Raw genomic sequence first — 11,465 nt, forward strand, 5'->3', positions numbered from 1 at the left:
ATCGCGCCAAGTTGAGCAAGTAGCATTGTGGCAACAAGTATGCTCGAATTCAAGTAGATTCGAGAATATTATGTTTCTCGCCGCATTATCAAGTGTATTGAAATCATGGTGCCCAATAAATTATTTGCGTCTTGCGCTCATTAGAGCAAGTAGTTCGCAGTAGAATGGACGGTGAGTGTGAGGTACAGTATCGTCTTCTTGTGCCACGCAGACGAAGATCCTGACCCGCACGACATGCATTGTCGTCCCAGCCTCCGTCTGACCGCTCAAAATTCCAGCAGAGCTGCGATTACATCGTTGATTACCTGTGGGACGACCGCAGCGCACTATGCGCTTGCACCCTGGGGCACCGCCCTACAAATTCAAGTCTACATCCCGGTTATCATCCGCCCCACCATACTGTCCAGTCCCCGTCCTGTCCCTCTTGCGATGCGGCTTTCCATTGTGGTGCATCTCCGCACTGGACATGCCCGAACCAGGGTGGCCCAGTCCGGTATGCACGTCCTTGGACATCGCACCGGTGAGCGTGTCGCAGACGGCGGTGGGCGTCGCGAACGGGGAGCAGTCAATCACCGTGTTTGAACCTGGAGCGGCTCCTGCGGGAAGTGTGCCGGTAGGGTGGGCTCACCCAGACCACGCGCATGGCGCGCTGCGAGGATATCAGAGTACAGCTCTGCGAAGATAACACAGGGTCAAACAGCACGGGAGAGCGCAAAAGAATGGACGCTTACCCCCTGGAACAATCTGATGGACGTTCTGACTTTCTGGTGGAACTGTCCCAAGCAGGGCGTCGCGCCCAGTGATGGGCAGGAGGTGCTTCTGAGGCATCCTCTGCGGCTCTGCGCAACTGTCAGGTTAAAGATATCGCGAGGCAGCACTGACTATAGCCATGTGCTGCGGGTGAATCCCCTCCAGTCGAAGCATTCGAAGTCGGGGTACGAACAGCTTGCTCAGCAATAGAGAGACTATAATACCAGAGTGAATTGACGTCCTGAGATGTGATGAAGTAATTGTGATAGGCTCTCTTTCGTCTTCCGAGAGAGGCAGCGACGGAGAGTCCTTAATTTGGTACCAAAGGTCGATGCCGCATTCCACTACAATGCTAGACAATGATCGAAACGAGCCGAGGAAGGATAGGACGTGTTTCATTTGTTGTGAAGTTGTCGCGAGTGGCACGAGACGAATAGATTTCACTTTCGGGAACAAGGTGGGCAGAGTGCACGTGTCCCTTGAGTCCGAATCCTCAGAGTATTCTGGTACGATCACCTGATACGTATCATCCACGATGAGGGATTCAACATTCCTCAACTTCGCTAGGATTGAGGGTAATCGAAAGGTCTTCCAGAACATAGAAAATTGTATGGATATTCCAAGGACAAATGGTGCGATGCCAACCAGGGACAGCAGAGATGTACCATGTCTTCAAGCATGAGCATGCGCGAACGACTCGATAGGGTGATGTTACGAAAGAGATGGAATCGCGAGGCTGGAAAACTGTGATGCACCAGAGCGGATGCCCTCAGCGTGCAACGGTCGTCCCAGAGGTAATCGAGTATATAATGGATCAACTCTGCTGGAAGGTCAAGAAATATTGATGTCCCTGCCGTAACTTCGTAGAAATCAGATAAGCGATTTCGAGCGATTGGCACGTAACAAGGAAACTAGACCGTCGTACACTGTTCTTCCATCCTCGTTGGCTCTATGGGGTACCTGAACTGGGTTACCGCAGTGATAACTTGAAAGCTAAAAGCCACTCAGACAGATGTACGTGGAGCAGCAATTGGTGAATTCGTATTGCGGGGACAGACTCGCCGGTGGTTGCGGCCAAAGCCCTCACCGGCGTAGTTTGTGGGTCCATATTTGTATGAATTTGTACGTCCCCCCCTTTGGGGAACGGCAGCAACTACAGCCGAATGGCCAGACGGAGTCCAGCTTATCTGCATGGATAAGTTCATCGTCCTTGCATATGCGGGCATTTCGCTCTGCATCTCTCAACGTGTAAGCTCGAGGACAGTATTTCAAGATAAGTTCCTTATAAATCGGGAGTAAATCAGGAGTATATAGGAGGCTGTAAATATTGTGACTACCTCGGAATCAGTACGCGGGAATAATACAGGCGAGTATACAGTACTGTGAAGGACGGTCATAGAACATCGTGCCAAGAAGCATAAATGTCATGGATCAATAGAAAACTTGGATCTGCACAAATCATTGCGCAGCACCGCGACTCCGGTACCTTCCTAAAGATGACAGATTCCAGGACGTGAGGCGCAGGACTCAGGCTTCCATACGACCCAATCAACTTTCTTCACCATGGGGAACAATCGGGACAGATTCGGCAGCATGAACTCTGACATCTGCGTATTGTGAATGCCACAATCGATACACTCCACCCGCGAATTGGACTTCCAGGTCTCGCCCAGCTCGTTCTCCGTCTCTTTGTCAACGTCAAAGCCAATGTAACGGAGGTCAGGGCAATGTTCTGTGAAGGGGACCAGATCGGTGAGCGGGACGAACTTGCAATCAACATGGTTTCTGTGGTGCATGATGACGAGCCGTTGAATGTGGGAGAGGGACAGGGCGAGACACTTCAGAAAGGATGCGTCCAGCTGAAGGTGATTGACGCCTATCTCCAAACAGCTGAGCGACCCCATTCTCAGGAGAGGCTCCAGCTGACGCGGCGTAATGGTGAATTCGCCAACAGGTTCACTTGCATGGGCGGGATCCGTTTGCTCATTACCGAGAACGTCCACTTTCAACTTGATCAGGGCGTGATTGAATGGGGAATGTGCGAGGAAGTCGAAAAACTTATGAAGTGAGTCGGGAGAAGGGCAGTTACAGACACCCAAAATGATCTCGCTGAGATGGATTACACCTGCCTGGTCGAGGAAAATCGGTATGTGCTCGGTGAGCGTATCCGAGTACAAGGCAAGCTTCTTCAATGCGGGAAAACCACCTGGCGCCACCGGATCTCGTGGGATGCTGGAACCGTCGGAGCCCACGAAGAAGCTTGCCTCAGTCAGATGCGGCAAGACTGCAAGCGCAAGGACTTCTTCTGGGGAGAGCAAAATTCCCGGCATGAGTGACAGTACACGAAGCGACATAGTCGCCCGAAGAATTGAAGACAAGTCGGTCCTTTTCCCCACAGGGAAAATGGACCCCAGAAAATCCTTCCTCTTCCCCGGAATGATTCTCGAGCTGTGAGCCCAAACGGAGAGGAACTCGAGCTGTGGACACATCGGCAACACCTTGCGAAGCACACCTTCTGCTTGCTCGATATGCGATGTGGCCAAGCTGAACCGTTGCAGACGGGAACCAGGCAACTTGGAGATTAAAGGAATTGTTTCCGCTCTTTCGTCTACCCACTCCAACTCGCGCAACTCCGGAAGCAAGGGGCCATTCTGCGGGGGCCACCTCTGCAGGATATACCACAGCGCAGCGGCTGTGATGTCTCCATTAAAACACCATTTCAGAACCTTGATCTGCTTGGCGGAAGAGATGAAAGTAGCACTAAATGTGAGGTCGGGAGAATCTAACAGCATCTGTAAAAGAATAGATTTATGAGGAGTAAGGAGCATGACTGAACTGTGGCTACTCACAAACCGTCCTTGTTCTATGCGCCACATCGTACGAGGAAGACGTTCGAACAATGGGATCAAAGTGCGCATACTATCAGAGATCGGGTCGAGCGAGGATTCAGTGGACTCTGGATCCATGATGATGCAATGGGATGGAACGAAACAAGGTGTACGAGTGACGAAAAAGATATGTGTTGTCTGAGGTAACCGAACGGAGTACCTTTATACTTCGCCGGATTCGCTGCGCACCTTTCGTCACCGAAACGCACCAGGAAGCTCGCCACAAGCTAAGGCGCGAACACTTGAGGCAGTCAGTTGTCATGCTCATAGCGCCGTGGTGCATCGGCCCGCCATCATATTTGCGTCAGAGCGAATTGCGATCACTATTCACAGGAAAGGACTGACTCACGCAACCATTATAGCGCTGAAAACAGGGTTTGAACACAACCTTCATGGCAATACAACAGTCATGAAGAGGCACGAGACTGGACGAAGCTCCGAGACGTCAGCGCTGGCCCAGCGGACAGAGAACGAAGAGTAGTCGAAAGCTGTGGAAGCAATCATCGAGGAGTAAGGACATTGCACCAGTGAATACGCAGTTCAAAATTTTCTCCTACCGGAGTAGGGCAGGCCGGTAAGGCCGTTGAACACCTTTTGCCAGCATGACAAATATCTATCACAGAAAGTATCCAACATCCAACAGTGACCAATAACTTTCGGACAGAATAATGACCTCAGAGACCAGTCGCTGTAAGATATGTCTGTCAACGCTACGGAGGGGAGGCGTATAAACGTAATCTTGTGGTCAGAATGGCAATTATTGACCTTCACGACCCTCGCGAGTCGCATTGGATGGAAGCCCGCGCACGGTCATTAATACCATGGCCTCCTCCAGCCAGCCAATAATGTCCGGAGATCAGGAGCCGACAGAAGGTGTTCTTCGTACACAGTCCTGCGCACCACGCGGGAGCGGGAGAGCGACTAGTGCAAGTAGGAGGCACTTCAACGCGTGTCATCCGCCCCATACGAGAGGACGAACATGCGGCAACGGAAGCGATTGAATGACGGCAGGTATAGGGCGTAGATATAGCTGTGTGCCATATGCCATACGTAAGAAGGGTATACAGCTATCTGTATACCCCTGCAAGGCGCAGGCATGTGCCTGTGCAATCCTCGTACTAGTACAGCAACGCATGCCAAGCAAGAGGAGCAAGAATCCCAGCTGATTGAGTGTATTGACTAGTGCTTGAATACCATGGAAAACGTCGACGACTCATGAACCCTGCACACGCCCGGTGGTCCCTGACCTTGCAGAGCGGCTCGATCGGCAAAGCACTTTGGAATATTGCAATGCTCGACTGGGAACATTAGCGTGGGTAGATCAGCCTCGCAGGTCGTCCTCACATCCTACGTAGGCCGCACTGCATAGTAGATGTGTTTCAGAAGGGAGTCTAATACTCGTGGCTTAGGATTTCAGCACGAAATTAACAGAGACACATCTCGATACTTAACTCGTTCGAGCAATAGCAGCGACTCAAGGCGACTGACATACTACTTGAATTAAGTTCGCAAGTCGATGACAAAGATGCATAAGCCAGAAACAAACTGCGGTTGCACTATAAGCTTTTTCAGATATGCTACGGACGGATTAGAGAACTTAGACACCTATGTATATTATCGTGTGTGTTGATACTCAAGCAAATTTCAGGACAAGACAGAGTGAGTGCAGAGCAAAGTAGAGCAGAGCTCAGACACGGATATCCTGAGGCACGAAGGTTGAAGCAGAGTGTCTACCATCTGCCTTCGGGAGACTATAAGCAGAGCGCTTTGTAGCCATGGGACACGCAAGCCTAGCCCGATCGGGGCTTATCGCTTACGTAATGCGTGTCCCGGGACACGCACTGGCGCGCACCCTGGGTCGTAGAGCGCGCCCCGCGGTGAGCGGCAGGGGCGGAGCGACGGAATTGATGGCCGGAGCGTGCGCGCCATCTAGCCGACGGGCAGCGCGAGCCGCGCCCACGTCGATTCGGAACTCCCTCGTGTCGCTAGGCGAATAGATGTGATATGTTCCCGGAGACCTTCCATATCGGGCTGCGTGTCCCATGAAGCCTCGGAATCGAAATTGACTTGGGACACGCAGCCCGATGGGCCGTCAGCCAAAAAGTGCGTGTCCCATGAAAGCTAAGTCGCGATATATCTCTATTCTTCATGGGACACGCCGATTTCGCCCGAGAACCGCTACGTACTCACCTAGATGAGTATCTTTAGGTAATTTGGCTGGGAGATACACATACTCAAATCCCGGGCCTTCTGTGGTCTCACAAAATTGACAAAATTGCTCAGTTGTATGCTATAGCACCCCTTTGCTTATTTTTGTCTACAAGCGTCCGAGATCAAGAGGGTTTGGCACGCCGTCCCAAACTCCCAGTTCTCTTGCTCTGACCATTGGCAAAGATTGTCGCAACCTCACGTTTGTGTCGCAGAACTCACTGTCAGCACCGTTGTACAGTGGTCAACGTGTGGTGCCAACTAAAGACACAGGTCCACAACAAAATACGATAGGTGCTTCCGGTCATTAGCGTACAAGTTCAAGGAAAGGGCCACTGTTATCACGCGAGTCTCCTGTCCTTACCTCTGAACAACACGGATCTATGATATAGCGTCGGGATTCTTCAAGTACAAATGAGAAATTCTGCTCAGATTTCTCTCCTCATCCCCATAAAGACCCCTGGAGTGAAATGCTGGACAACTTCGGGAACGCGCAAGATACAACTTCGGCGAACCGGGTGTTCCATAGTTGGACATCGAGAGACTTCACTTTAGGAAACAGCATGGACAAAGAAGCTGTGCCTGTCCCATCGTTCTCTTCCTGCATACCGGAGACGTAGAGAGATTCGACGTTCTCTCGCCTCGCCAGAGTGGAAGGTAATCGGTATTCATGGTTAAATCGGAACAGACAATGTACTGATAAGCTGCGAATGTACTGCGCCACGCTGACGAGAGAGGGAAGGGAGCTGTCACATAAGTGTACAAGGCTGCTTATGCCCAAATTATCGCTGAGATAGACATGGTTGAACAGGTGGAGTCGCGTGGCTGGGAGAAATCCACGGTATGCCAGTGCGCATACACGTGGCAGTGCGCTGCGGTCGTTCCAAAGGTGATCGATGATACGATCGTGCAACTCCGCCGGAAATTCGAGCCGTCCGACAGAGGCCAGTGATGGAACGAGCACCGAGTGAGTCAGGATGTTCGTCTAGTGCCACAAAGAGACAAATTCCTACACTGATTGTCCATGCTAGCGCGAACTACTTGCGGCAGGTTGCGTAAGGGCTAGGTAAATATCGCCGCCACATCAGATGAGTTCGTATACACTTCCTGACACCGACAAGAAACATACATTCTACTTGAGTTCCAGGATACTTGGCGTCCAAGTCGAAGCGGCGAGGTGGACGCATTTATCATGCGAATATGGTCGTTGTAAGACCACGTTTTGGTTTATTTGGTCGTAGTCGAATATTTCCACCAGCAATATTCGTTGAAACGTTGACGAGCAATTCGCGCTTCCTTCGGAATTTTTCCACTGACAACAGACTGTATAATCACCTAGGATTATCGCCATGGACCCAGTAAATTACCGCTCCTTAGTATCGACGTGAACTCCCTGCCAAAAAACCTCAGTCTCCATTCGCATTCGCCTAAATGTCCTCCGCATTCTCAACGTCTCCGCTTGCCGGAGGAGGGCAGCACCAGCCACAGACGTAGAAGCTCAAGTCATCTCCGAGACTGCGCCTCGTATATCCTTCGGTACCAAGCTTCCCTCTCTTCCCAGCGCCGGTCCACGAGGTTCGCACCAGGCTGCCAGCGAAGAAGAGGGCACAGACTCTGTTGACGATTTCTTTCAAAGGCGTCATTAATTCCTCACCGAGAACGGACACACGCGATAGCCGGCACGACGATGTACTGCGGGTCTTGCGATGACGATCCGCCGCCATATGCATCTGCCGAGAACCCACCCGCGTACACTCGCGTGGGCGAGCGCTCGCGCAGGACATGTACGGTTTTGGTGAGTTGTCTGTGAGTAATTTAGTGAAAGCACTTTGCTGACTCTGTTCCTTTCTTGCAGTCTTCCGAATCTTCTGGCTTGCCGGAGGCCTCAGACTGAACTCCCGGCTCCGCGTGCCTGACCACTGGGAGAGCTGGAAGACGGAGGCGGAGAGGCAGGAGCTTATCCAAGTGATGAGACAGACGGAGGTCAAGTGAGCGAAGCGCTGCATCCTTGCGCCCGCGGTTCTCGCTGTCGTGATCCTCGTGGTCGTACTCGCTGTCATCTACGTGTGGAGGCTTTGAGTCGATCACTCTGGCGCTCTCTCCCCTTTTCCATCATTTCCATCCTTCGCTCTCCTTCGCGAGCTTACAGCGCATGCAACTCCTTACTTGTCATTGCGGCAAATGACTTCCGTTGCCCCTGCCTGACCACATTCATCCACGAGCTAGCACCCCATTCATTCTAGTCTCTGGTACTCACTGCTTCCGCCCAGTGTCTCAGTGATTCGTCCACTGTATCACTCCCCGAATGTGTCTGGGCCTTCATTCTGTACCATCTGGCACTATATCGGTTTGTATCATTATTTTGTGTTTCTTCCGCTTTTGTCTCGTCTTTTTTGAGAAGCCTTTAAGCAGTATATTCCAACTTGAAGCTTGAAGATCCGGCAGAGTAATTCGAAACCCAACTTCTGAGCACCTATCCGGGAAGCTCGGCCCGCCCTGAATGCAGCCTGAGGTCTTGCCTGCCTTCTCTGACTCGACTGTTTCGACGTTCGACTCGGAGGTCTGCTAAATCTATGTGTGGTGAAACCTTTATTGCCAAGTTAGCTCGTCCTGACCAGCTATGTTTCTGGGGTTGAGCTGATCGCAACATATGGGTCAGTACTATTGCGGTCTCAAATTTGGCCCATTCTTCGACTGCTAGTCTGTCTCCATACATTCGCACTGGTCAATCACTGTGCACCATCATGATAGCGGAATGGATTCTGGAATTCTTAGAAATTTCTCTGGGCACCTTTAAGCTGACAATGGTCTGTCTCTGTTGATACTGTTTGTCGACCGAACCGTCTCTTATCATCTGCGACAATGCGCTACTGTTTTCAATCAACACTGGCCGATTCTGGGCGATGTTCATTTGTTTTCGTGCAGTGATCCTTTGCCAGCCGGCAAGCGAACTCAGGTATACCAGCTCTGGGTACCCGTGGTGATTCCAGTTCGCCACATTATTGTACGGATGTTCCCCAATATCCATGGGCAGTCAAGTGTATTTCCAGACGTGAGAATGATAGATTACCCTATAGTAGACCAGAGACACCTTCGTACGTAAGTGTGAGTGGCAATCTACATCCGAGTCACTTCAGTGCCCTGACTTCCGTTATTCTCTTCCCCCAGGTCCTTCAGGCGTTCCTAAAGGCGAAATCGAAGTGAAACCATTCGACGAGCGCCATCCTTATTTCTCTCCCCGGATTTATGGATCAGCATTGGCTAAGTTACTTAACAGATGTACGTGTCGACACGATGAGACACGATTAGACCAGAATGGGTAAGTGAGACCTCACAAAGAACAACGTATTTGAATCTATAACAAACAACTTGGTGGCAGTGCCTATTCATGGCCGTTGATCCGGTGAATAGACGAACTAAAGGAGCAGCGTTGAAGAGCCAATTGAATGATCATGGAGTCTTTGGCCATGCGTGTGCGTGACCTCTTTTATTGAGTTATAAGGCCATTGGATGGTGCGCCCTTCAACATCTACTGTCACTTTCTTTCGGTCATGTTCCTTCGTCCTACCCCTTGTCATTATTCCGTCCTCTCGCCTCTTCGCGTTCGTCTTGGATTCCGCAAAGGCACAGCCTAACACCAAAGTGAGCTCCCGTTCGCCATGCATACGGCACTGACACCGTCTTCCGTGTTCGCGTGTGGTGCAGCCCGGGACCCAACACGCATGCTAGAAGTGCGGGATGGTATTCAAGCACAAGTGGCCCTTGCAGTGCCATAAGCAGACTGCCCATAGGGAGATGTACTATCTCTGCTCGTTGTGCGATAGCTGGTACTGCACCGGAAGCGCTCTCAAACTGCACGAGAATCAGCACCATCCCGGGGCTCCTCATAGTTCGAACAAAGCAATCATGCCATATTTATTCACCAACAGCAGCGACGAGAGCGGTGGCCCCCCGTCTGCCCGAGATGTGCACGAGGCGAAGCCAAGGGACGATGACTGGAACAAGTTGAAGTGGAAAGAGGAGGACATGCTTCTCGGGACGAAATCCGGTGGCCACGTGGAGGTGGAGGATGCAGATGAGAAGTCTGGCTGCTCCTCCATTCATCTGCAGGAGGAAGACGTTCCAGTCGGGCTGGATGAGTAATTAGGTCTGTCCCGCCATTTCGGTCCCTGAGGAAAAGCCTGTGTTCTACTTGTGCATAATTACATACCGACTGCCTGTAATGCGATTGATCACCTGTACCAAAGACACAACTGTGACAACGTATTCGACGAACACTTCACAACATCACACGAGTTGTCAATTCCTCGGTGCCTTCTTCGGCACCTCCAGTGCCGATTCTGGGAGTATATCGGCAGCAATAAGGGCCTCGATGAATTGAAACATCCACGTCTGGCAGTTCAGGATGTGTACTTTGTTCCTCCGCTCCTACTCATATACGAACGAAAATCGCCCTTAGCACATGGTTTCAAATCACGAGAAGCAATACATACCGCACCAGCCACATTCAGGCTCTTTCCTGGAGCGGGCACGCTCAGCGCCGCGCGCTCGATATCATCGACAGGCTCGTTATCGCAACCCTCTCGGTCGATTACGTCGCCGACGTGTATATCCTGGACTTGCGCGAGGAACACGAGAGTATGTTTGCGCGCAGTGCTTGCTATACTGTACTGCCGGGCAAACTCATGGACGAAGCCCGTGAAAACATCGCCCGCAACATGGATTCGCTTACCGAGGGTCGGTTCGGTCGCGAGAGGAACCCAGAGGCTCCAGTGTGCAGGGAAGAGAGGAGAGTCGTAGCTTATGAGGTAGACATCGCGAGTCATGACGGTATGAAAGATAGAGGGAAGAAGCGCAGTTCAAGCTACTGTCTACCGGGGTTATTAATAAATGTCGCAGAACCTTGATGCACCGCAGTCTGATACTTACTTGGTGGACAGGGACCACGAGATATGCTTGGATTACTTTCAATGGGCGATCGCGCCGCCTTGCCTACGCATATTGCACTATTATCTTGGTACCGCTTGTTCCGCCATGCAGCACGACTGCCTTTTAACTACAATGCTGGCCTCGGCGCCAACAGGGTGCAAACCACGGCGTACGGGACGCCATAAGCACTTAGAAATAATGCAGTCAATCCGTATGAATACGACATACCTTGCAATCGAGTTCACGGGAGGAGCGATACTACCCGACAGCTTAAATTCCAAAAATCTCTTTCATCAGAGATCGGATATGAGCCGTTACTATTACGACTGGAAAGGTAAGGGTGCAGGTCATACCTGAAAAACTAGGGAACAGAGAAACCGTTCGTCCCAAAATTCGCTATGGTAGGTAGATCAGTAGTACTTATAAGCGCCGGGAAGCTTCCTCATAACAATATTAGCGCCCGTACACTGGATTCCGCTATGATGCACCTCATTTTCTTCAGGGATTCACACGTTCTTTCTGCTGAATTTTGCTGCTGTCTGTGCAAGCGATCAGTCTCTCATCCCCCATCGTGTTGCGACAGTAATATCAGAGGCTAACAATTCTCCAGAAAGCTCTCGGCGAGTCCGTACATAGCCAGTGGGCCACTGGCTATGTACGTGCGATTGCGTGGTTAGGGATTGTAGGTTG

General features: G+C 51.2%; 5 protein-coding genes across 5 annotated transcripts; 2 read left to right on the forward strand and 3 right to left on the reverse strand.

Annotated features, from left to right (window-relative positions):
• Positions 1 to 354: 354 nt before the first annotated feature.
• SCP_1101690 (hypothetical protein) lies at positions 355 to 1,350 on the reverse strand (the record flags this gene model as incomplete). The annotated part of the gene is made up of 4 exons (XM_027762604.1): positions 355 to 584; positions 629 to 673; positions 732 to 831; positions 883 to 1,350. 4 exons carry the CDS (start codon positions 1,348 to 1,350, stop codon positions 355 to 357), a joined length of 843 nt encoding a protein of 280 aa, XP_027618405.1.
• Positions 1,351 to 2,240: 890 nt separating this feature from the next.
• SCP_1101700 (hypothetical protein) lies at positions 2,241 to 3,716 on the reverse strand (the record flags this gene model as incomplete). The annotated part of the gene is made up of 2 exons (XM_027762605.1): positions 2,241 to 3,542; positions 3,600 to 3,716. The coding sequence occupies 2 exons, from the start codon at positions 3,714 to 3,716 to the stop codon at positions 2,241 to 2,243; spliced, it is 1,419 nt and encodes a 472-aa protein (XP_027618406.1).
• Positions 3,717 to 7,628: 3,912 nt separating this feature from the next.
• On the forward strand, positions 7,629 to 9,050 carry SCP_1101710 (hypothetical protein; the record flags this gene model as incomplete). Its single annotated transcript, XM_027762606.1, has 4 exons — positions 7,629 to 7,641; positions 7,702 to 7,834; positions 8,924 to 8,945; positions 9,015 to 9,050. The coding sequence occupies 4 exons, from the start codon at positions 7,629 to 7,631 to the stop codon at positions 9,048 to 9,050; spliced, it is 204 nt and encodes a 67-aa protein (XP_027618407.1).
• Positions 9,051 to 9,752: 702 nt separating this feature from the next.
• On the forward strand, positions 9,753 to 9,989 carry SCP_1101720 (hypothetical protein; the record flags this gene model as incomplete). The annotated part of the gene is made up of 1 exon (XM_027762607.1): positions 9,753 to 9,989. One exon carries the CDS (start codon positions 9,753 to 9,755, stop codon positions 9,987 to 9,989), a length of 237 nt encoding a protein of 78 aa, XP_027618408.1.
• Positions 9,990 to 10,145: 156 nt separating this feature from the next.
• Positions 10,146 to 10,672, reverse strand: SCP_1101730 (hypothetical protein; the record flags this gene model as incomplete). The annotated part of the gene is made up of 2 exons (XM_027762608.1): positions 10,146 to 10,274; positions 10,340 to 10,672. 2 exons carry the CDS (start codon positions 10,670 to 10,672, stop codon positions 10,146 to 10,148), a joined length of 462 nt encoding a protein of 153 aa, XP_027618409.1.
• Between the last annotated feature and the right edge of the window lie 793 nt (positions 10,673 to 11,465).

Source organism: Sparassis crispa, assembly GCF_003851025.1.
Source record: "Sparassis crispa DNA, contig_000011F, whole genome shotgun sequence".
NCBI classification, from domain to species: Eukaryota; Fungi; Basidiomycota; class Agaricomycetes; order Polyporales; family Sparassidaceae; genus Sparassis; species Sparassis crispa.